The sequence below is a fragment of the Lepidochelys kempii genome, chromosome 6 (genome assembly GCF_965140285.1).
Source record: "Lepidochelys kempii isolate rLepKem1 chromosome 6, rLepKem1.hap1, whole genome shotgun sequence".
Taxonomy (NCBI): domain Eukaryota; kingdom Metazoa; phylum Chordata; order Testudines; family Cheloniidae; genus Lepidochelys; species Lepidochelys kempii.
In genome coordinates, this window is record NC_136385.1 from 26,177,021 (window position 1) to 26,203,595 (window position 26,575).

General features: G+C 43.3%; 1 protein-coding gene across 9 annotated transcripts in view; it reads left to right on the forward strand.

Moving 5' to 3' along the window:
- Positions 1–26,575, forward strand: part of BRSK2 (BR serine/threonine kinase 2) — a 427,682-nt gene that overhangs the window by 203,725 nt on the left and 197,382 nt on the right. For all 9 annotated transcript variants that reach the window (XM_078853168.1, XM_073347202.2, XM_073347203.2 and 6 more), the window contains exon 2: positions 19,544–19,638. In XM_078853168.1, coding sequence (XP_078709294.1) covers positions 19,544–19,638 — 95 coding nt within the window. The remainder of the gene's footprint in view (positions 1–19,543; positions 19,639–26,575) is intronic.

Sequence of the window (26,575 nt, forward strand, 5' to 3'; positions counted from 1 at the left end):
CTTCTAACTTCTTGTCACTTCAGTTCCCTTGCTCTGGTGAAAACCAAAGAAAATTTAGGGAAAAAGTACATTTGAGCAGGAGTTAGCTTGGAAGGATTTAAACTATAGGCAGTAAACAGTATGTACAGAAGCTCTGTTGTTTAGTGAAAGGTTTATAAAGTGACTTGACTGTATTGTTTGTTCTTAACTGGCTAAAGAGGGGGAGTTGCAAGGAGCCCCCACATGAACCCCAAATCTCAGTATGCACTAAGGAATCTGCCTTGCCCCCACAGTAGTCTGTCGAAGAACAGGGCAATAAGGCTCAGTTGTGCAGAGAATACAGGGAAGAGTGAGCTCTTCAAGATAGCAGACAGATAATAGCAGATTCTGTTGCAACCGCCTACTCCCACTAAACAAACACAACCCCATAAAGTGTAAAGACCAGGCTTGATTTGCCTGTCATTGCTATCATAATTTCTAACCAGCAGTTGCCTTGTAAACTTCTGCTACTGGTGCTGAAGGAATATCTCTGCTGGGCTTGTGCTTTGTATAATATGGTAATCCAGAGAATAAAGGGTTAATTAACAGAGTCTGTTGCAGGTGGCTTGATTAGCCCACCAGGTGGTTCTTTTGTTCCTTTCAGTTAGAATAGTCTGGGACCGGACAAAACATGATACATTATTGCAACAAATGTTCTAGCCTGCAACTGTGTCTAAATCTGGAGACAGTCCTGCAGAATAGTAGCTTGGGGGTTGCTGATGAGAAGCGTGCTAGAAGCTTTTCAGGTGGTGACAGAGTTGCATTTGATCTGTGATTCATTCGCTTCATCCTTTATGTACCTAAGCATTTGCCAAAGAAAGACAAGCGAGTGCTCTGTGAATTTTCAGTGCACAGCCCTTTGCATCTAATGGAGAAGAAGGTTAAAATGAGAATGGAGTGCATGTAATAAGGTATTCCCCATATGGAGGTGACTTAAGGACTATGCAGTTGCATAGGACCATGTCCTTCCACACATCACATATAGCACCCCTTGAGAATGCCATTCTTCTCCATCTGTTATCCTGTCTGATTCCGGCTGTGGTGGGGACTAAATGATCCATCTTCCTTCCTTGTGCCCTCTCCTGCTTAGTAACTTGTGTTATAGCTTATGCAGGCTCGGAAGACGGACAGATAGGCTGTAGTCCAGAGTGGACTGTAGACTCGTTTCCCAGTGGTGGGTCCTAGACCACTTGCATCAGTTAGTTCAGTCCATGTCAGACAGTGGGCTGATCAGTTAGACTCCGAAACTGCATCCTCAGCTGGTGTAAATCACTGTAGCACTATTGAACTCAACAGAGCTAATACAGTGAAGTTTTACCAATTTACCAAGTCTTGCTGCCAAGTGTGAATGCTTCTCTCCTTCCTTCCTCCAGTCACTGGTGATAGTGAAAGTCACTCTGCATTTTATTTTGTCTAGAAAAGCTTCTTGAAGTATTGCCCTAGCCCCATTGCTAATTCACACCAAAGCAGAAAACCTTTTGTAGTGGTAAACACCCATTTTTTCATGGTTTGTGTGTATAAAAAGATCTTCTGTACTTTCCACAGTATGCATCCGATGAAGTGAGCTGTAGCTCACGAAAGCTTATGCTCAAATAGATTGGTTAGTCTCTAAGGTGCCACAAGTCCTCCTTTTCTTTTTGCGAATACAGACTAACACGGCTGTTACTCTGAAAATTGTAAGGAGAGTGATCACTTTACATAAGCTATTACCAGCAGGAGAGTGGGGTGGGGGGGAGAGAGAACCTTTTGTAGTGATAATCACCCATTTTTTCATGGTTTGTGTGTATAAAAACGTCTTCTGTACTTTCCACAGTATGCATCCGATGAAGTGAGCTGTAGCTCACGAAAGCTTATGCTCAAATAAATTGGTTAGTCTCTAAGGTGCCACAAGTACTCCTTTTCTTTTAACCTGAGTAGGGGATTTAGGGTGGGATTTTCAAAGGGAGCCTAAGGAATTTAGGTGCCCAAACGGGACATAATTGCCTAACTCTCTTAGGCTCCTTTAAAAATCCCAGCCTTACATAGTGCTTAGAGGCTGCATAGGGCCTTATGTTGGTTCCCTGAGCTGGAGCGAATTTCACCTTACATTTGGTACATCATCATCATGCCTGTCTGTGGTCATGTCTTAATTCCCTTTAATCTGACTAGAGCGGACCCCAATGCCCTCTATCCCAGTCCTTCCCTTTTGGCTGCAGCTGTGGCCAGCCTCAGTTTAGACAAACCTAATCTGAGAAATAAATTGAATTTCCTTGTGTGTCCCCCCCCCCCCCCCGCGTCCCCCCCCACTCCGCCTGTCTCCCAGAGCCTGCAGAGGCTTGCAGACGAGTGAAGGGGAAGGAGGAAAATGCCACTGCCTGCAAAGCAGAGATGTCACAGGCAGGAGGTGGCTGGTGAGGTCATGTATACACAAAGGTATACATCAACAAGTAAAAATGGTCCCCACAAAATCTGGCACGGGTCCTTCTGCAGCTGGAATCTATGCTGGAGATAGGCTAGAAGCCATGCCGTTGTTAAGGAGCACAGGGCACAAGCGTCTTCATTCACTAGGGTCTCTCACTTGTGCAGCCCTCTCCATTTCATTGAGAGGCAGCATGATCTAGTGGGCAGAGCACTGGAGTAGGACTCTGGAGATCTGGATTCTGTTTCTGGCTCTGCCACTGATCTACTTCATAGAGCTCAGGCCCAGAAGGGACCATTATATCATCTAGTCTGACCTCCAGTGTATCACAGAACATTAAATTTCATCCAGATACCCTGACAACTTCAGTTAGAGGAAAACATTTCAGTCCTCAGAAGACTCAACTGTTGTGTGCCACAACAGAGAACAGGAGGGACCGAGGTACACCAGTGCCCAAGGCCCCTGCAGTTGCAGGGAGTTGATTAGGTGGTTATACCCAGATGATCCCAGCAGGCGATCTACACCCCAGGCTGCAGAGGAAGGCATAAACCCCACAAGGTCCCTGCCAGTCTGACCTTGGGAAATATTCCTTCCCCACCCCAAATCTGATGGTCAGTTTGACCCTGAACATGAGAGCAAAATGTACCAGCCAGGCATCTAACAAAGAGGATTCTCTGTACCATCCCAGAGCACTGGTCCATAGTAGTGCCCCCTACCCCTGCCACTAGCATTTGTGAAGAGGTTAGCACAGGGTTGCTTAGGGCAGCCCAATGCATTGTCTGTGTCAGAGTGTTATACAGAGTTCAATGTAGAGCAGAATCCCGCCCTCTGTGAGGGAATGCTGCAGATTTTAACTTAAATGCCCTATAGGTTCACGAATAAAAATGCAGATTTCTTGCTAAGAGTTAACACTTACTGGGGGCTATCTGCATTGACCGCTGTTGGGAACAGCTGGGACTGGTATAGCTGTGAGCACCTCTGCAATCAACACTTCGGTCTCATTCCCTCCAGTAACACCTCTTAGGGCAAGCAGGGTGTGGGTAACTGTGAGTTCTTGACAGAGAAGCTGATCCACAGTCCACTGACATTAATGAGAAGTTTCAGAGTAGCAGCCGTGTTAGTCTGTATTCTCAAAAAGAAAAGGAGGACTTGTGGCACCTTAGAGACTAACCAATTTATTTGAGCATAAGCTTTCGTGAGCTACAGCTCACTTCATCGAATGCATCCGATGAAGTGAGCTGTAGCTCACGAAAACTTATGCTCAAATAAATTGATTAGTCTCTAAGGTGCCACAAGTCCTCCTTTTCTATTAATGAGAAGCTTTCCACTGACTGTAGTGGGCTTTGGATCAGGCCCTGAGAACTCTCCTATACCAACCTTTCCAAAGAGCCCTGCTGGGAGAGGTGGAGATGAGGCTAGCTGTGAGATCTCCCACAGCCCACACTCCCTCCAGTAAGTGATTCCTGCAGGGAAAAACTGGAATGGGGACATGCTGCCAAGGTACATTTTGATAGCATTGCTTCACGCTACTGTGCTGTGGTTTAAAAGCCAGTAGTCTCTGCGACTGTGTGTGTGTGCGTGCAAACATTTTTCTTCTGAAAGGAAATTGAAATTCTTTTTCTAGTTTTGCAGGCACAGCTGATCTGGCTCTGGAGATGATAATATATTGTATTTCATAAGCACTGCCTTAAAATAATGAGGAGTTGGGGCCTTTTCTGCTCTAAAGGTATACTGAAGCTGACCTCCTGCTCTCTGTATAAGGAACACAGTGAGCCAGGAGCGGTGCAGCTTGTAAAACCTGAGCTGGCAGTTTTTGTTCTTCTCAGCCTAGACAGCGACAGATGTCTTCCATTCCGTGACCCAAACCATTACTCCCAAATTAAAAACAGTACATTTGGAAGCTGCGGGAGTGGGTGATATGTCTGTTTTTGCTGTTCATTCAAATGAGAATAATCTGACTGTTTTGACCTTTAATCCTTTTTTGGTAGCTTTCCTTTTGTACACTGGATTTGGGGTTTCAGTTCTTTCTTCTCCCCAAGTCAGAGCTATTGTATTATTTTTTGGTCTGTGATCTAATTGTGAGAACTCCATATTTTGGCTTTCCTGCTCTTTGTACAGAGAAGAGTCCCATGGGATGAGAAAAACCATCTTTTACAACTGTGTAATGGGGGCTCTAGCCTCACAACCTGGTTCCGTATAATTAATTCAGTCTGCCAGAGAGGAGCAGGGAGGACGTAAGGCATTTAAAGATCAGTGGGCCTGATCAGGGCCGGATTAAGACTCTATAGGCCGGTGCCTACGGCTCTAGCTCCCAGAATGATGTGATTGCATCAGAATCTCAGGATTCATTTAAAATATATATATATGTTTCTTGGCTTCATGGTTGCAAACAAACACTTGTAAATATGAACCAGATGTAACTGATACAGTGATGGTTGCCTGACTCTGAGGGGTCTGAACTGTCCATTCATCTCAGTGGGATGTTAACTACTCTTGGGGACCCTGGCATCACCAGTCCAGAGGAGGACTCTGTATGGCAGGAGAACAGTGCATTGGGCTTGACCTACCATTTAAGCAGACACACTTTGGCTTCTTATTTGGGGAAAATACTGGAGGCATCTCTATGTATGGAGAAGGGACTCCTATTGCTCCTGAGGAAAATGAAGAGGGCCCCATGCAGTTTTCCCTGCCTCTCTGGGAGAGGAAGGAGACCCCGGCTGTTGTTACTCCAAATAGGGAATGGATCATAGCATAGGGGTAGGGCTACTAAGAGGGAACTATGTGGGGGCCCATGCATAGGTGAGCTTTAGGCCTTGGATTGCCTTAATCCAGCCCTGTGCCTGATTCTCCTCTCACATACGTCAGTACAAATCAGGAGTAACTTCACATAAGTCAGTGGAATGACACAAATATAAAACTGTTGTCAGTGAGAGGAGAATCAGGCCCAGGGCTCTCATCACTACTGTCTTGTTATTAGTATTGATTTTTTTATAGGGGAAGAACTAGAGTTGTAGATAAGCCCACTGCCTTTAATGATTGTTCCTTGCATTGATAAAGTGACTTTTTCCTTCTTGATGCAGAACAATCCCAGTTAGAAACAGATGGCCTCAGCTGTAGAGTGTGGATTTGGTTCCAAATTTCCCCAAAGATCAGGGAAGCTGCTTGGATCCAGGGCTTTGATCGAGGCCATTCTCTACTTTGTAACCTTCCTTCCATGACAGAGGGGCACAGGTTCCTGTCTAGTACTGATAAAGGGCCCAATCCAACTCCCATTTAAAGTCTATGGGAATCTTTCCAGTGAATTCTGTGGGAGATGGATTGGGCACCTAACTAGGCTTTGGAGTCAAACCCCACACCTCATTGACACCTCATCGACCCAGGTGTCGATTCAGAAACCCAGCAAAGTTGGATGCGCTGAGTCAGCTTCTGGTACTTGGCATTTTGTTCATAGCATAGGTGCAGCGTATCCACATTTTCTCCTGGGTCATTACTAAAGAGCAGCGTATCTGCAGTCGGTGCAAATCCTCTTAAAGATCTATCGGTTGGGGATTGAGAGAAGTCAGGAAGGCACAGCAGGCTATATCAGCAGTGAGCTCTTCGGATGAAGTGTTAAGTGGCCAGCCTCATTTTGTGAAGAGTGCATCCTCTGGCTTTTTTATAGGGGTCTTCAGTACCAAACCTCCTCTCCTACCTCAAGAGATTTCCAATTTTGGGGAATGCCATCCTTGTTATGATATTAATTAAATTGGAATTTAAAAACCTTCACTTGTTGAAGGGTTGAAAGGGGGTGGGAGATCTCACTGGTTTTGTGACTACAAAGTGAATGGTAAGTTTGAATTTGTTCTGGGTTTAAACTAACTCTAGGTTGTATCCGCAGCTGTATTTAAAGAAAACTCTCCAGGTTGTGGAATCTTAGAATGAACTAAAGTGAAAGTAGAACATACATTAAAGAGCCAGTTCTGTTTTAATCCCAGGTTTTTTTCTTTCCTACTCCCTTCCTGATTTGGCATTGATTGACCAAGTTACCTAGGCACGTGCCTAACTTTAAGCATGTGAGTAGCTCCCTTGAAGTCAATTAAGTACCTTACTGAATTGGGGCTGTACTGATTGTGCATCTCATTGTAAATACTTTACACAACAATACTTTGCACTGACTCAGCACTGTAAACTTTACAAACATGAAGCCCCACTCTTGATCCCACTGAAGCAAACACTGTATCTCCTGTAGTCTTCAGTGAGAACAGGAGTCAGACCCTAATTATGTCTCATAACATTCTGTGATAGACAAATACTGCTATCCCAGTTTTACAGGTGGGAAACTAAGGAACAGAAAAATTAAATGACTTTCTCAAGGTCCCAAACTGAGTCAGAGGCAAAGTCTGGTATTTTCTATTATTATTATTATTTTATTACACAGCCATATGATTACATGGTGCCCCAGAAAACAAATAAAGGCAGATTCTCTTTCCCCACAGAGCTTTCAACCTAAGACAAGTCAAGAAAAGGAGGAGATAACAATACAGGGAGCAGTCAGAGATGGGAAGAATGAGAAAAAGACAATATAATGATGCAGTCACTGAGGCAACTAATACTTGTGTCTAGAGGGCTGTGATAGTAAAGATTTTCCTTACATTGTGCTATTTAATTTATAGTCTTAGGGGGTTACCATCATTATTTATTTGTATTGTCATAACACCTAGGCCGAATGTGCTATAAAGGGTTTATTGGTTTGAGTTTGAGATGGGTGCATTGCTCACAAGTGGCCGAGCCACAACTGAATTATTCAGGTTATCTCAAATGAATGATGATCAACCTATGCCTTCATGTATTATTTATATACCACATATGTAGTTTTAGTAAGATTTTGGAGAGTTTTCAAAATTGCATTGGGATTATTTCTTTTCGCCTTCCACCGATAAACCCAGATGCCTTAGTTACTGTGAGTTCAGCTGTGTAGGACTCGGAGGAACCTCTCTAAATGTCTAAAAATCACCCAAAGTAACTTTTCTATATCTCAAAAATGTCACACTTGTAAAGGCTGATCTCTCTGGACAATTTTACGTAAGAAGAGGTGTCAGGTCCCTTAGGGAAGCTGGTAATCATCCTCCTGTTTCCAGCTCTATAGAGCCACAAGGTATTAGCCATTAAAGTGATGACATTTTTAGGTATGGAAAAAAACAGTCACTTGTGCAAGATTGAATCTTGGCAATTCTAGGCCTCAGGAAGGGGTAATTTAGGGGGAGGGGGGAAAATCCAGCTGTTGGAAGTTGCTCATGGCTTCAGAATGCTAAATCCAAGTGGAGTCAGATTAATGGGTAAAGGGCATGTGAAGTGATCAAAGGTTCATGGTAAATAAATGTATCATATGACTTTGCAATATATTATGTGGTTCCTCAGTACGTCACATGGCTGTCACTTCTGTGTATGTGCTATACTTTCATTTTTATTTATTGTATGTATTTATTTAGTGTGAAAGTGACTACAGACTATAAGTCCCTTTTAAAAGAGGTGGGATTTGAGGAGGGATGCTGCAGTCACTGGTGGCTAAATATGGTCTAAATAAGGGTTTGGGGGCCGAACTTTAGGCCTTCCTTTAAAAAAAAAAGAGCTCAGCCTAGAAACTTTGATAGGGTTCTCTTTTAGATTGCAACCTCTTTGTCCTGGGACCCTGAGATAACGTAATATTACATCTGTGTGTGATGACATTGAATCATGAGGTTTGAGCCTTATGCTTGATGCATATAATAAATATTATACTCTTAAATTGCCCAGCTAGTTGTGGTTGGAAAGATGAGGGCCCTTGAAAATTTGAGATGGGAAATAGATAATTTTCAGACCTTGTTTGCAGTGTACCTGGGCACATCCATTACTGGCAGCTTTTTGCTCTCTAGGAACTTGGGATCCTGAGACTGAAGATGGGAAATGGATGATGATCAAGCACTTCTCTTATTTTTTCAAACTCATCCCACCCTAAAGCCCAGGCTTTCCCTCTGTGCTGCAATTGAACCTGGAAGGCTGGTGAAATTGACAGTGAGATGAACTTGTTAGATAATTACCTGTGAAGGTTCCCTACACTGATTACATAAACCCCACTGGTTGGGGAAATCCTTTTAAAGGAATATCTGCTAATGGACTAAAACACCTGCATATATTATTACAGGCTACTGGGATGCTGAAGGGTTCCCAGCTTGCTCCTACCAGGTAAACCTGGTGCATCTCACCTCTTTGTCCCAAGCATGGCCCTTAAATTGTCCGTTCAACTAAGCTGCAGCTAATATGATGGGTAGTACTGAGTTACGTTGAGCGCTAGATGTAATCATCCACACAGACCAATAGTAAGCCTCAGTCTCCTTGACACACCTACTCCCTTATGCTCAAGAGCACAGGGTAAAAAGGGACAAAGTGTGGATGGAAGATAGGTGAGTCTGGAAAGACACATTAATCATAATCATACAAATAAGACAAATAGCTGAGTTCTCTCTTCTTTGGCCAGGTCTCCTGGCAGTAACTGGGGGACCACACTGTGGTGTTCTCAACAGATGTTTGCGCCAAAGCCCACTGACAGCAGTGGGAGGCTTTCCATTGACATGAGTGGGTGCTGGATCAGGCCTAGATTTAGGATCTGGATCCCCGGTCCATGCTAACCATGCTAGAACAACTATTTTTCTGCATATAAAAGCCGGGGCTGGCATTAGGGGGTAGCAAGAATGGCAATTGCCTGGACCCCATGCCAGAGGGGGCCCCGTGAAGCTAAGCTACTCAGGCTTCAGCGCCGGGTGGCAGGGCAATCGGCCCTGTGCTTCAGCCCCATGCGGTGGGGCTTTGGCTTTCTGCCCTGGGCCCCAGCAAGTCTAATACCAGCCGTGCTTGACAGCCCCCCTGAAACCTGCTTGTGGCCCCGGGCCCCTGGTTGACAACCACTGTGTTAGAGCATCAATCCTCCTCAGTGGATCACTAGACCAAGGTAGGACAACATGGCTCATTACCCAGATGCTACCTAATTACACTGACATGTTTTTTAAAAGTTATCTTATGAGGGATAGACAGTCAGGGCTCTTCTGTACCTCGTACCACTTTCCCTTGTGCTTGAGAATAGCTGCCCTCTGGCACCTACTGGTAATGGATTAATGAGCTCTGAAGGTGGACTTTGATCTCAAGGAGGTTTCCTCAAGGAGGAGCACAGATTCTCAGCTTCTGGGGCTGGCAGATTGGGGTCAGAGGCAGAATTTTCCCAGGGCTCATCCAGAGCTGTGAAGAAGGCAGTTTTCACTATTGCAGCCATGAAGAGCTCTGTAATGTTGTTATATCTGTTTAATTAAAAAATGAAGCCACTGTCCTCTCCTCTAGTCCATGAGGAGCTTTGCCTGGGTGTTTTCACACGTGTCTTCTGGAGCTGCCACCTGTGCCTCTCCAGTGGCAGCAAAGTGTAGTTCCCCAAGTGTTTTGTGAGGGAATGGAGAGCTGCTCTGAGATAAAAGCCCAGCTGGTAGGAAGTCACGAGCTGTTGAAAAATCCCAAGAAACTTCAACTTGTTTAGGTTGGCTTTTTTTTCCCTCCACCTGGTGAAACAAAAGCATTTTAATAATGGTGGCACCAATGTTTCCATTGAGGTTTCGGCTCTGGTTTCCCAGGGGAGACTTTGGACATGTGCATGTGTGTAGTAAGTCGAGGAAGGCAGCATGTCAAAGGAACGCCTCAGTCGCGTTCTCTACTCCGTGCAGCTGACACAAAGAGTTTGCAAGAAGTACTGCTATGCAAAATATTGTAAGCAAGAGACCAAGATAAAAATCACTCGAGCTGATCTCAGTTCTGTGTCTTGATCCTGCATTGCTCGGAGGATGATCCCACCATCATCTCCACGGCACACAGTGTGAAACCTAGCACTGGTGAACTAATGTGTGTTCTCCCCGCCCACCCCCGGCTCTGAGCCCTAAGAGAGTGAATCCAGGCTGTCGTGATTTGATGTATGCCTCCCCATTGTGTTCTGAGCCAGGAAGTGAGAATCCTGGCACTGATGAGCTGCTCCCTCCATGCTCATGCTGAAAATTTGAACGCTGGCTTTACTTCTACTGTAATTACAGTTTATTCAATTTAGAAGCAGTTATTGCACAGGCTCCTTAGAACAGCCTTCCAGCCCTGGAATCTTTGTAGAACAGCTCATGGTCAAATTACTTCATTACAGGGCACGGTACCTCCATCCACATCTGTTTAGATTTATAGATTAAACCACCACACCCCCACTTCCAGTTATAAACTGACACCATATAATTTGTATGTCACTTGATATAAGACTGTGTTTATTTTAAAGACAATAATTAGAGATAACAATTGCTATAGAAAAATAAACATCTGCTCAATGAGGGGACCGAGTAATTAAGACAATTATTGATTTCCATAAGCAAGATGCTCTGACACAAACTTATTGCAAATGCAGCTATGAAAGTAGGAAACGTACTGTGAAGAACCATAAAGTTACGGACCAGAAAAACGTGGTGAATGAAATAGGAGCTTGTCAAGGTTCCTCCCCCACTCTGAACTCTAGGGTACAAATGTGGGGACCTGCATGAAAAATCTCCTAAGCTTATCTTTACCAGCTTAGGTCAAAACTTCCCCAAGGTACAAAATATTCCACCCGTTGTCCTTGGACTGGCCGCTACCACCACCAAACTAATACTGGTTACTGGGGAAGAGCTGTTTGGACGCGTCTTTCCCCCCAAAATACTTCCCAAAACCTTGCACCTCACTTCCTGGACAAGGTTTGGTAAAAAGCCTCACCAATTTGCCTAGGTGACTACAGACCCAGACCCTTGGATCTTAAGAACAATGAACAATCCTCCCAACACTTGCACCCCTCTTTCCTGGGAAATGTTGGATAAAAAGCCTCACCAATTTGCATAGGTGACCACAGACCCAAACCCTTGGATCTGAGAACAATGAAAAAGCATTCAGTTTTCTTACAAGAAGACTTTTAATAAAAATAGGAGTAAATAGAAATAAAGAAATCCCCCCTGTAAAATCAGGACGGTAGATATCTTACAGGGTAATTAGATTCAAAAACATAGAGAACCCCTCTAGGCAAAACCTTAAGTTACAAAAAAGATACACAGACAGAAATAGTTATTCTATTCAGCACAATTCTTTTCTCAGCCATTTAAAGAAATCATAATCTAACACATACCTAGCTAGATTACTTACTAAAAGTTCTAAGACTCCATTCCTGGTCTATCCCCGACAAAGACTATAGACAGACCCACAGACCCTTTGTTTCTCTCCCTCCTCCCAGCTTTTGAAAGTATCTTGTCTCCTCATTGGTCATTTTGGTCAGGTGCCAGCAAGGTTACCTTTAGCTTCTTAACCCTTTACAGGTGAGAGGAGCTTTCCCCTGGCCAGGAGGGATTTCAAAGGGGTTTACCCTTCCCTTTATATTTATGACAGAGCTGCTAACAAGAAATGAAATAGATATTTCTTTTCAGAATTGTATTTTAGATGCAGTTTTGCTAGTAATAATACTTAGAATTTACACAGGGCTTTAGATTTTTTTCAAAGTTCTTCATAAGGATTAATCAATTAATCCCCCTAAAATCCTTGCAAGGTAGGTAAGTAAGTATTATCCTTATTTTACAGTTGTGGAAATTGAGTCGCTGAGGGCCAAATTCTAATCCCTGTTACATCAGTGTAAATCCTGCGTGACTCCATTGAAGTCAGTGTTGCCATCTGGTGTAACTGAGTTGATTTAACCCCAAAGATATTTGTTGTGAGGGGTAGAAATCTCACATTTTATAAACATTTTCCCCAGCTTCTTCTGTGTGTGAATAGTTTTGTTTGCTGCTTTTAGGACTTCATTGTCAGAAGTGCTCTGTTTTGGGGCATGCAGATCTGTGTAAATACCTGTGTGTGTACTTTTTAGTCAGGAACATCTGATAGGATTTACAAACGCAAATCCCAGTTTATATGAGTATGTAAATTCTGTCATTTATATGCACAGGTTTTAGTGCTGAAAAGTGCATACACAGGTGATTACACACATACACATGCAGACTTTCAGAGCCATATTGAGGCCCCTGTGAAAATAGGACTAACTGGGGTATGACTAATGTAGTTTTTGCTCTAGTTTTAACTCAGACTAATTCATTGCCAGTGCTAGGCTGAGCCCTGAGGTAAACCACAAACATCTGTGTCCTGGAGTATCTAGATTAGCATTTGCAATTAGTTTATTAATTTATTAAATTAAAACAAGAGCAATATCTTTAGTCTGGACAGACTCCTAAGTGATAATTCAAATGAGCAGGATACTATTGTCTGGAATGTAGCCAGGGCCCCTTAGTCCATTCATCTGATCTGATTCGTGATTCTCTTCCCTCATTCTCATCCCACATGCCCAGGATGTACAAGCTAGGTATAAGGTACAAGACAGGGCCTCTCTGGCTGCTGCCTTTGCTGACTAGGCAGGGCAGTGAGCAGACCCACTGTTCTGGCAATCCTAGTGTCAGCATTTCCTGATTTTCATTATCTACAGCAATTTGAATGATTGTTTTTAACCCTTGAGTCCCTTTTTCCAGTCTTTGGGTTTCTCCAAAGCAGAGAATGGTAACTGAGCCAGAATTTGTGTGAGCTTTGAGATACTGATAGATGTCCCATATGGATTTGAGCAAGACCACCGGTGCTTCTCGCTATGGAATAGCATGGAGCCTCTCAACATTCAAATAACTCTTTCTAAAGTAGACGCCAGAGCATTTAATAATGACCAGAACTTTTTATTTCTATTGCTCCTTTCTGGACACATTGCACAAATCTGAAGGTTCTTACTGATATGTTACTCAGACAAAACTCCCATTGAAGTCAGGCAGAATTTTGCCTGAGTAAGAACTGAGTATTGACATGCTGGTTTTGGTCAGTTATGTCTAAGTTTTGCCATTGCTTTTGGTGGGGTTGGAATTTGACTCTGTTTCCAGCAGCCATGAAGTGCTCAACCCTGTGGCCATAAGTAGCTCTTGGGCTTTGGCGTTTCATTTAGAGTTTCCAGGAACTTTAAAGTTGCTTATGTGTTGCTTCTCTGAATATACTATACAGCATTTGTGCCGATTCATATGCCAGAAATTATCTAGCACAAAAAAGCATTTTATCCACTTAGTTGCCACTAGAGAGATGGTTACTGGCAGTTAATAATAAACTTGTTAATTTTAAGAATGCTTGCACTTAAAGTATTATATGGCCATATTTTAAAGTGTCCCTTTCTTCTCCACTAACTTGGTACTGGATATAATGGCACTGATCTAAATAAACCAAACTGTCCAAAAGCTCTGAAAAAATTAAATGATATTAAAAACAAATATGCACATATGGAGTCTTTGCTGATATAAATGGGCGGCGCATCTTTATTGACTTCGGGGAAGCTATGCTCATCATTAGCTGATTATCTCGACCAAAGATTTAAAAGGTGCAATAATGCCCTGTATAGGCTGAGACATTTCCCAACAATTAGAAAAAACATTAAAAACAAATTGGGCAGACAGGTCACCGAGCGGGCTTCTAAAACAGCTCCCAGAATTGGCTCCTAAATGGGGATTGCTCTTTGGTCCCCCATGCTCACAGCAATTTAGATTCCCAGAAATGGACAGTATGCAGTGTTCATTTTATAGGCCATCTTTTTGAATCAAATTATTTAAAATCTTTTCAGCAGTTCAAGACCCAGTCGTCTTCCTATTACAGGCAATTATCAGTATTTACAAATATAACATTGATTCATTTTCTGTTCGCAGAAATCTGAACACATCTCCCCTAATTAGTAGGGCATAATTTAACTAAATTGCTATTTATGTTTATAATGCACTCATTTACATAATAGTTTTTCAAAAAATCAGAACCATGAAACACACATGAAATTTCCTATAACACTGGAAGAACGGGAGAACACATGTGCATCAACACAGAATGTACCATAAATACAATATTTAAAGGACAACGTTACTTCTTGATTCATGATCTTTACTTGAACCCTTCCCAAAAGATAATCTGTCTTCTGTTGGCATCCTCAGGAGAGGCCAAGGTTTGGATAGGACTGAAAAAATAACTGCCCTATTACTCCTGGAGTGTCTCTCACAGTAGACAGAAATAGGGCTAATGGCCCCAGAAAGACCCTGTGCTTTTCTCTGGTTCACTAGCTCCTAGGTTAACACATTACACAGGGGTCCTTATTTTCCACTGCCTTGCACCTTGTGTCATCATTTACACTTGTGCAAAAATCATCATTCTGAACTGGTGAGGGTTTATACTCACTTTGTACTGATATAAATCACTATGCAAGGTGCACAAATCTGAAGGTTCTTACTGATATGTTACTCAGACAAAACTCCCATTGAAGTCAGGCTATCAGGCCTAAGTTGTCCTTAAATCCTGCTCTGGATTGAACAGCAAGGGACAGCTGACTACACTAAATCCCATACAGATGGGTTTGTGTACACTGAAAAAGAAAGTGTGTTCTTAATTCGGGTTAGCTAACTCAGGTTAGAATAGCAGAGAAGACATAGCATCTCAGCTTTTAACTCCGGTTAGCAGCTCAAGTTCACCCCTAGGCTTACGATTTAACCATAGGTTTGTCAGTAGGACACTATAGCATTAGGACGTGAAGGGCAAAGATATTTCCGCTCACTCTTCTTTTCTCATGTCAGCCTTTCCCTTGTATCATTGGTGGGTTTCCTTCTTTCTGTTTGGTGGAAAACAGCAATGTGCTCTTATGAATTTTCAGTTTCTGGCTTTTAATTATAAATGAAAAGGTGATGATAGCTCTCCTCACTCCCTTCCTTTTCCCCCAACCTGAAATTAGAGTGCTTCATTCCTAGTGAAGCTGAGGCCCAAGGAAGACTGACAAATTGTCAACTGTCTGCATATCATATCCTCATCTGTAGCAGCCCATTTTGTAGACCCTGGATGTTGATACACATGGGGTACCCTGGGATAGAAAGTGGAAGTCCCTTTGGCAGTGAGAAAGGAGGGAGCAAAGTATGGAGGTGGGATGTTCAGATGAATTGTTATGTAAACCTTTTATTTGCATTTGCTTGATTCCCAGTGATCTCTGCCTGCAGGGGCTCTAAAATAAAACACTGATCACTAGTCTACACTGAGGGTTTCTGCCCCTGGTATAGCTGCACTGGCTCAAACCCTAAAGGTAGACTGGCAAAGGCATCATTTGCACAGGTGCACCTTGCCTCTGTTTAAATCCTGGATAAGCTGAGCCAGTGCAAATTACAGCATACTGTTACCTTAGGGATTGCACTGGTGGAGCTACACCAGTGGCTGGCCAGAATGTATGGATCGCTTTGCACCTCCAGAAGTGTTGTACAAACAGATTTTTAATTAATGAACTTCTTTAACTCAGAGGCCTGAGAGCTAGCTAATTTTACTGTAGAATAAGAACCGAAGAGGAACCGATCCAGGGCTTTTATAACAACGCCTCTGCCATGCCCTATTAGGAAGGCTGGAACCCTGGATCCTCTGCTCTATCACTTCAGCTACAGGAGTAACTCCTTTAGTTGATTTGCATTATTAGGTTCTTATCCCCTAGACTAGCCACTAGAAGGAAACATAACACACCTAGCACATTACACACTCTGTGTGGCAGAAGAAGCTCATCCTAAACATCTGAAGCGCACAGGTGTTCAAATTCCCTTACAATCCACCTCTGTTTAACAACTCCCCACTATGGGTTATCAGGAAGGATAGCAGCCGGGACTTTTCAGCTCCAAAGCCTTTACTGCTTGAACTAAAAGAGCAACTTGCTTAACTACTAGCAGTAGTAGGCTCTTATCCTTTACGTGGATTAGCCACTAACAGGCCACACACACACACACACAAAGTGTCTCTTGCTCGTAGCCATCATGTGACATTGGCAAGCAAAAATCCAAAGGAAAGGTTTAATTTTTCTTTTTCAAATATACACAGTTAAGCGAATTTGGGGCTGGAGAAAGGTGCTGGATTGAGAGCCCTTGAGAATGTCGTCCTCTCTCTACCTGCACGTCAGGCACAAGACAAGCAGCACTAGGGCAACCTTCCTTTATTTGTATTTTTTAAATTTGGCTTGGAGGGAGAGAGAAATTCCAGTGATCTCAAATATGTAAGGCCTAATTCTGTTCTCTGTTACGCCAATGTAAATCTTGAGAAATTCCTTGAAGTTAGTGAAGTTAACCCATTGTAGAACCAGTGTGAAAGTACAATCAGGCTCATTGTCTGGTTTCTACAAGGCATGTAGTGTTTCTCAGTGTTTAACATTTATTAATGAGGTAGACACAATGGTTAAGCTTGAGCTTTTGACATTGTCTGACAAGTTCGTGGCCAGGGAGAGGCACTGGACAATGAGACACTGATGAGTGGCGTTCTGTTATATATTTCTCCCCTTTCAGGGAGTCCCTTGCACCCACCCACCCATCCCCAGTCTGTATACTGCTTGTCAGTTACACACAGGGACCAACACTCAAAGAAGAAATGGAGGTGACTTACCTGTAACTGGAACTTCTTGAGATGCGTGGTTCCTATTTGTACCTTCCTCTCTGCTTTGGATCTTACCTGATTTGTGGTAAGAGGAGGAAATGGAGAGGTGTCGGCTTGTACTATCTCTTATGCCCTCTGTCTGGAGCACAAAGAGAGCAACTGTGCACATGTGGGCCAACAGACACTGCTTACTAAGAATCTCCAGACTTGGATGTGTGGCACACGTTTACCCATGTGTGGGATAAAGATAGGGAACTCACATCTCCAAGACTTTCCAGTTACACATTAGTAGTCTCCACCTCATCCTTAATTGTTAACACATTTGAATTCAGATCCTGCAATCTAAGGTACCAGCAATTCAATATAGTACCTTAGGGGAGAACACTACTGCTTCAGGTTAGTCTTTTGTCACCTTCACTGTCCTCTCGCAGGCGGCGTTCTGCATGGTGCAGCCATGTAGTGCTGTACCATTGCAACAGTGGGGCTGCTGGGAATCCAGCTACGAAGAATACAACTGGAAGTTAAGCCAGAGTATTTTAGTATGGGGCAAGGGGGGAAGAGTTAAGGCTGATGCAAACGTGATGCACTTCTTCTTTTTGTAAAAGACATTCAGAGCTCTGCCTCACGTCGGAGGCCAGGGGAAAGCGATGGACAAAGAGTAAATCTGTGCATAGCCACAAGTGATTAGTGCCAAGGAGTCGCTGTCCAGTCAGAGGAGTGGAGCCAAGGAGGAGCAGCAATGGTAGCATTGCACTGCTGTGAGAGCTGTGCACCAGCAATGCCGTTAATTTATTGAGTAGACTGAATTTAGATGCGGGCACGTGGTCCGGTCCTAGAACAGCTGGGTGCAGGGAGTTGCCCAAGGCAGCGGGCAGGCTGTTGCTGGACCTAACTTCAAATGGGTTTGTCATTGCTGAGCTCTTCGTTTCTATGACTTGTTTATGCTATGGCTGAAGAGTAAAAGTGCTTTGTGCCGTGCCGGCACTTGACCAGCTGAGTTTGAACACGGGTTGTGTGGTGTGCGAAGAGAAAGTTCCAACAAACCTGGCACACAGTGCAGAAGAGGGAGGGAGCTAGAAAGGCGGGTGGGATTCATTTCCTGGGCATAAATAAGGGTATTTTCACAGTTTCCAAAGGATGGTTTACAGTGATGTAAAAAGTAGGCATACATCTGAGGACAAACCATTGGATTTAGTGGTAGAACCCCCATTCACTCCACTGGGGCCAGATCTTTCTGAGACACAGGTTAATATGAGTCCATCTGGATGTGTGGTTTGCCATGTGAAAAGGCCTCCCAATGTTCGTTGTCTCTCAAGGATCCAAATCCACTATATTCAGCTTATAAGTAAAAAAGATGGGTTTTTTCCTCCTCACTCTAAACCCCAGTCTGGGCTCTGAGAATTAAGCAGGATTTTTTCCATTTTGTGCAGTGCCATTGGTTGCACAGGTCTCACTGATTCAAACTTAATAGACAGTTCTGTTGATGATGCACAAGAAGTAATAGAATCCAACAGACTCTCCTGCAGCTGTGTTGGCTCTGCAGTGCTGATGGGAGTAAAAAGCAGCAAAAACTTATTTTAGTCACTAAAGGCAAGCAGATCTGACTGAATACACACAGGAAGTAGATCTGTTGAGTAAGAAGGTGTCATTTTTATGTTGCTACCCTTCAGAGCAGAACCGTACTTTATGGAAGGGAAGTTGAAAGGTAAAGGGACAGATGCTAGTTTAACACTAGTGTAAATTGAGCGATCTCATTGGAGTTACTCCAGATTTACACTATTGTAAATGAGAGAAGAATTTGACCTATAGTCTGTAATAGCTATTGATATCCCTAGTGCCAGTTACTGGTTGGTTTTATTTTTATTCGTTTAGGTTTGTCTCTGTCCCAAATGTTGTGGTATCATCTAGATAAATGGTCGGAGAAGGATTCCCTCATTCTGTTGCATGTATGACCATATAACTGCCCTGAAAATTATTTTGGGACAGGAAACCATCAGTGGGTTTCAACATTGCATCAGAACATGTTGATGCTTTTGCATGCTGTGATAACATTGCATCATGATGTCCATTTGTCCGGCAGGAGAGACTGAAATAGAAAGATGACAGCCCCATTAATTGTGGCAGCACTGGGAGAATTTGGAAGTGATCTTAGGCCAGGTCTGCACTATGGAATTTTGCCAGCACAGCTCCATTAATCAGTGGAGTGAAGAGGTATGATCCCCGATGGATATAGCTGTGCTGGCAAAAGCCCCCTCTGTAGACACAGTTATATGGGAAGAGCTGCTCTTGAGCCAGTATAGCTCATTTGTCTTAGTGGGGGCCAGAATAAGCAATACTGTCAAAAGCTCAGTTTTACTGGTATAAGCTACGTCTGCATTAGAAGTGCTTTGCCAGTATAACACTGATATAGCTGTACTCTCAAAGCGTTCCTAGTGTAGACATGGGTTAAGTCCTAGTGCTGCAGGATCTTCTGCAGTTTATTCATTATTCACAGGGTTTTTTTTTCCTGGGAGTAAGAAGGACTAATGGAAAAACATTTGCATATAAATAGCCAAACTGCCATGTAAGATGCTACCAGCAAAGAGCTTAACAGGGGATGTCTCTAACCATCTTTCTCTCTCTATCTCTCTGTTTCTCCTACAGGGCTTGTGAAGTTGGGGGTTCACTGTGTAACATGTCAAAAGGTCGCGATAAAAATTGTCAACAGAGAGAAGCTCAGCGAGTCGGTGCTAATGAAGGTAATTTTCTAATGGGAGATTTGAGGGGGGGGAAGCATAGTTCTTGGCTCTGTGGCTTCTGTTCCATGCAAAATTAATATCTTTAATTATGTTTAACAAACATCCCTGTCAGTTCTAGGACTGTGCTGTGCATAATAATAATAATAATTCAGGGGTGGGGGCGGCTGGAATTAAAGAGAAGGAGTATGCATGTGCTTTAATTAAGAGCAAAATTAACGGCCAGCCTCAGTGCTGTTACTGCTGGGCTATGGCAGATGCATGTGTTGGGGTTCTAAGTTCCACCAGATGGTGTGTGATGCCTGTTACTCTTGGAGATTGGTGAGGACATCTATTCTGTTATGTGCGTGTTCTTGCTGCTGTTCTGTGGTATGGTTTCATTCTGCTCTTTGATCTAATGCACCAGAACCTCGTCTGGTGTAAACTGGTATAGTTCCATTGATATCATTGGAGCCATGACATTTTAAACCATATAAGGATCTAGCCCAATGAGTTTAATTACCAGGAGAACCTGCTGTTTTGTTTGTCTGATTTGATGAACAGCAGGGCCAAATACAGCCCTGACATGAGTGGAATCAACAGAATTGCACGGTTTAAGACAGCAGTGAATTTGGCCAATGTATGGGCAGTTTGCAGCCCATTGTTGACCACATATGGCACATTCCACATTAGTGGAAGACACAAGTCTTTTCACTATTGTCACTGTGAGGAGTTTCGTTGTGTGTGCGCTTATGTATAGTAGCTATTTTCCAGTACTAGTAGGTACAACAACCTCACTGGGAATGGAAGGAAAATTGGGGATTGAAAGAACACCCTGCTAATTTTAGGTCCAAACTTTAGATTTAACAGAAAAAGGGGGTCAGCATTTCTTCAAGTGAATGGAAATATTTTCAGCCTTTGTTTTTTGGAATTTCAGTGATATATTTTCCTCAACCACCTTCAGCACTGGGAACTCAAATGGCCATGTGCTAGTCCACAAAATCCAGGAACTGAAATAGACTGGCAACAAAACTAGAACTTAAAGGGCAACTGCCCAGTCTAGTTTCGTTTTCTAAGGGGAGTAAAATGAAAAAGTAAATAAACTGCATACCTGGCAAACATTAAACTAGACTTTTAATACTTTGATTAATTAGTAACACAGATAAGGAATTTATTTAACATGATTTTTATGTTAATTGTGAGACCCTTTTAATGTGCCGTGTCTTATATCAAAGATGTTATTTGTCTCATTGATATTTCATTGAGGGGGGGCAAAGCAGAACTTCTAGCATTGCAAAGTGATCCCTTTGTTTTGAGCTGATTCACTGTTGTGTTACTCCAGTTATGTGTAAAACTGGAGTAATGCATTGGTGGCCCTTGTTTCCAGGGATAAGTGCTGAAGAGTGTCACATTCCCTGTGCAATTCTGCAAAATTCTTCTCTGCAGGACACCATGTATTGTGATTTCCTGCTGAACCTTTCACATCACTGCCCACAAAACTTTCTCTTACTAGGGCTCTCCACTGCATACTCAATAGGCTGCGATAGCATATGGAAGTGGAGTGGGTATCTCATTTATTACATAAATGTAGTGACCAAATGTCTTTTCAGGATTGCTCTATGTCTGACAGTCAGAGACGAGGCTTTGGTTCTCTTAAATTAAGTTGGGGAGGACTATTAGCTATTTTAATCCTCAGTTCTTCAGGAGAAGAACTGAGGAGACATGAATTCAGTTACTCCCAATTCATACTACAACATCACAATACAGCTGCTGCCAGCCAGCTGGCTGAGAGCCTACAGGGCAGAGTCAGCAGCTACAGGGAAGAAGCCCAAGGTGGGGTCAGATAGTGTGTGGCTATATGCTGCCAGTCCCATCCTGCAAATGCTCCCTCTGGCTCCTCAGTCCCAATGGCAGGCCGTAGCTCTCTCTGCCAATGGGCCACTCACCTCAGTCAGTGGATCCAAATGTTGCATTCTCCACAGTCACTCTCCCAAACCAGGGCCCAGATCCATGGAACCTTCCTTAGTCTACCTCTGAAATGGATTTGATAAACATTTCCACCTGCAGTATTGAGGATGCAGAACTGTGGCCATTTACCCTAGAGCATAAGGAAGAAGTCTGCCCTTCAGCATCTAAAATAAGCACCAGTGGCCCACACAGCATGCAGCTCTCTCCTGCAGAGGACTGCCATTGTTGTTCTGTCTGTATCTGCTTCTTAGAGCTTTTCTCTCTCCAGTATTTTTTCAGCTAGCCCTTTTTTCTGTGTGTGTTTTGTACATTCAGGGAACTGGCCCTTCTCCCCACAGCTGCTCCTCATCTGAACTTTGCAGAATTGAGAGGCATTTGGTAAAGTGCTTTCTAATCATAGCGTAATACTATCAATATTTCTGGAGAGAATAATTCGGAATTGAAGCAGCTGGTCTCAATTAACAGAACTGCCGCTGTGGAGATGACACAAGAGCAGGCGTGGTGCAGCATGAAGCTGCAGTAAATGTATAATGTGAGCCCCATTAAAGGGACTGGATTGTAGGTAGACTGCTAAGCAGATGTGTATGGGTTGTCTGTGGAGTAGGCACTTGGTGTTCTTACACTTTCATGTTGTGCATAAATCCGAGAGTCGTGCTTCTTGCATAGGTCCACCTCTGTCATGGTTGGAACATTGATTTTAGGTTGAAGCAACAACAATGTGTAACGTCTTAGACCCGTACAAAAGACAGAGGGCCTGATTTTGACTTCACTCCACTTTTGCACTGGTGTAACCGATTTGAGCTGGATCATCCATCTACATGTTTGGTAGCATCCATTGATTTGTGGACACAGTGGGCCAGATTCTTCTCTCATTTACCCTCGTGCAAATTAGAAGTAACTCTGTTGAAGTCAATGGCGTTATGGCAGTTTTCTCCAGATGGGGACCTGGCTCATTAACTTCAATGGAGTTACTTCTTATTTGTCAGCAAGAGGAGAACTTGGCCCAGAGAGTCCAATGTCCATAAATCAGTAGCCATTACTGACAATACAAATTTGCAACCTGTGGATTTGATTTTCAATGCCAACAGGGGAATTGAGCCACACAACCCCCACTGAAATTAACATGAGTTGTGTGACTAAACTGCCTAGTCAGTTTTGAACATCTCAGCCTGTGTGTTGCATGTTAAGTTTATATCCTCTAGAGCTGAGTTACTCTATGAGCTGCTCATTCACAGTCCTCCAAACATGGTGGGGAGATGGAGTTTGTGGCATCCTGTCGCTTTAAATCTAAAAAAGACCTTGTGAACTCCATAGCTAGCATTCTGGATTCTACAGCACTCTGTGTGGTGCTGCAGATTGGAAGTTCTGCACCAGCATCATTTGCACTTTAAAAAGGAGGATTTTAATGAATTAAAAATGAAAATGGTAGTACAGGATAGTAGCCCTTGTGTTATTTACTATAATATTAAATTCCATTTCATTTATGCTATCCTCGTATTTTCAGGTTTTGAATTTGCGGCAAACTTGTCTACTGTCAGTGCCTCACTGCATCATGTCAGTTGTCAGAGGTGATGCTGGAGCTTTTGGCAGATGGATTGGGAGCAGTTGTGGCTTTTGGCACCTACAGAGGTGTGGAAAGGATTTAGGGATTGTGAGATAGACAGAAAAGTAGGAGATTTCTGCTAAAAATAATCAGCAGTGAGGTTCGTTCACAGTGGTGACAGGTTATTATTTTTTTTATTTCAGAGTTAATACCCCCTTTGAGATTAATGTGATCATGTCACCCCTCTCAGAGCTACTGTTTCAGCCTATCTGCAGATTCAGGCATGAGCTTATACTTTGTTCGTGCGTCCAAGATTTTCTACCTGACCATAAGAAACATAGTTATGTTTATTTAAATGGACGTTTAGATTCTGGAGCACAATTTCTCAGCAGGCGGTCAATTCTACAGCAAGTTCTGCAGCAGTGGACTCACAGAACACATGGGGCCCTGAATAACTGCAGCAAGGGGTGCTAGTAATATTATAAAGAATTGGCCTTGTAGCTGATTGGCTAAATTGCAGCTTTAAGTCACTGCCACAGGCTGGTGAATGTATCCTGTCAGCATGTTATTCTGAAGCTTGAGCTGAATCTTTATATATCCCTCCAGAGAAAGAGATGTGTAACAGGAGTATAGGAAAGACTCACAGGACATGATTTCCACTTGTGTTACAGCCTCTTTTCACTACCCTGGCAATTGAAGGGTAGTCTAAATGAGCTGGAAAGTGGGCATAATTTTCTGCTACAGTGATGTGAAGTGGTCTTAGTGCAATGGAGAATTCAGGATGTGGTATTTATCCATGAGTAATGAAACTTAAAAGCAAATCATGGTTCTTTGTTCAGTGATCATTATTTTGAATTGTAGCTCAAACCACCGTTATTAAACCTAGGGCACGGGTATTGGATTTCCACAGTTAGAGCGAGAGCTTACCAACGGTAGTATTACCCATTCCCACAAGGGGACTCTCAGAAGAACAGGAAGTAAGGTATGCATCCTGCTTCGGATAACTTCCCAAATTGTATAGGAAGGAGCCCTTCTGGGTTTAAGCAGTTAGTTGGGGCAGTGTGTGGGTGTCACAGGGAACCCTCTCTCTGATATAGCTGAGGTGTATTTGGAAAGTTTCTGTAAGTCACCTGAAACACTGCCAGAATATGCACAGCTGCTTTTTGTTTGTTTGTTTCAATGTGTTTTTGGTGAGCCGTCACGTGAAATGTTTTTCCTGGAAAGGCTGTGCTTGTGGCACCAAGAGGAAGGTAAGAGGTGAGTGGGAAAGAGACGGTGGCCTTTGATTAGTTGCCTAGACACACAGGGATCCTGAGAAAACCACAGGCAGGCACAGGCTTGACAACAGAGAATTGACCTACATTTGCCTTTCTTTGTGTGCATGTGTCCTTTATTTATTTTACATCTTGCCTTGTGTGTTGGCTTTTAATGGAGGCTAGTATCTCAGGGGAGTGGACCCCCTTCATCATTTTCCCTGTAATGTCACACATCTAGGAGCAAAGAATGTGGCCATGCTTATAGGATAGGGGGCTCTATCCTGGGAAGCAGTGACCCTCTGAAAAAGTCTTGGGGGGCCCTGGTGGATAATCAGCTGAACATGAGCTCTGAGTGTGATGCTGTGACCAAAAGGACTCCTGCAATCCCTGGATGTATAAACCAGGGAACTTCAAGTAGGAGTAGGGAGGTTATATTACCTCTGTATATGACACTGTTGCCACTTTTACTGGCATACTATGTCCAGTTCTCGTTACCACAATTCAAGAAGGATTTTGAAAAACTGGAGAGGGTTTAGAGAAGAGCCACCACAGAAAAGCTCTCCTCAGGAAGAGACTGAATAAATACATTGCCCTGGCAACATGCCCTAAAGGTCAGTCCTGTCAGTCCAAGGCAGGGAAGGGAATTCCAGAACCCATAGTCTTCTCTTGGAATGCCTAGCTTCCAAACATGTTAATCTTTGGACTATCAGCTTGACTGTACTAGCTGACCACATGGCTAAGTTGGGGTCTGATCCAAAGCCCATTCAAGGCAATGGAAGTGTCCTGATTGACTTTGATGGGCTTTGGATAAGGCTGTGAGAATACAAAGAAGCATTTGGTCGCAAAGGTACACCGAAAGAGAACCTGTTTATGACTTTTCTAGGTTTTTTTTCCGTTCTGGCATTCAGTTTTGAAAGCTTGCTTTTGATAAAATCCTCATAAATGACGAGGTGATAAGGGACATTTTGTGTGGGTTCAAGACAAGTGTGTCTCATCAACAGACCCAACCAAAACCTATAGCAGGAGTTCAAAAAAACTTCAGGGGGAAGCTAATCTCTTTCTCTCTCTGTTTTAGGGCATATCTATACAATCCTGTAGTCTGAACTGTGGGGCAGTGTAGACATGTCCTTAGAGCTAAACAATGCCATTAGGGCCAAATTCAACCCCAGTATAAGAAGGTCAATATTCAGTGGAGTCACATCCTCTTACACAAGGGCTGAATTAGACCCAGTTGAGGGCAGGGGGAGTTCAGATGGACTCTCCATTAGCATAAATTTGCTCCAGTTGCAGTCAGCTGGAGTTTTACCATTTGTAACCGGGGGTGGGACTCTGAGGTGGCACCAAGCATTCTCTCAGGGTTTGGCTGGCTGGTTCCTGCTCACCTGCTTCAGTCTAACTGATCTCCACATGTGGAGTGGGGAAGAAATTTTCTCCTAGGTCACATTGGCAATGACCTTACAGGTTTTTCACCTTCCTCTGCAGCGTGTGGGTTCAAGTCACTTGCCAAAGTATATCTCATTTAATCATTTCCCTGCCATTGCGGGGGCCTTAAGCACTGGTGCATCTCAATCCCTCCTATTCTCTGCCTATGGTACATAATACTCTAGTCACCTGTGGGCTGCAGTGCTTTGGTCTCATTTTGGTTGTTGGTTTAGTGTGCAGGTGCTGGGTTGTGTCGGTGGCCTGTGATACCCAGGAGGGCAGACTAGATGATCTCATGGTCCCTTCCAGCCTTAAACTCGATGACTGTATGTCTGCCGTGGAAGCGAAGTTAGGCCACTTCTGAAAATCTCACCCAGTAGGTACAGATTACCAGAGAAACAGAAAATCCGTTTATTTTTCCAATGTACTGTGTTCAGATGAACCTAGGACACTGGGACACAAGAGACCTGGAACATTTGTGTGTTCAAAATAATAAGTATGAGAGAAAATAATATTTCCTTATATTAAAAAAAAAAAAAAAGCCTTAAGGAAAAAGAGGTTTTTGAAAAAAAAAACCCACCAAACCTGTCAGAGTTCCTGATTTAGAAAAACTGCACTGGCTGGCTTGTATTGCTTACTGTTCTCATGATTGACAGATGGATTTTAAGTTTAGGAGGGTTGGCTGTACAGTAAGCAGGTCTAATGGTCAGGGCCTGCTGCTCCAGTCTCTCTTTTAGATGAGTGTGTCCTGAGTCCCTTGAATGGAGTTCAG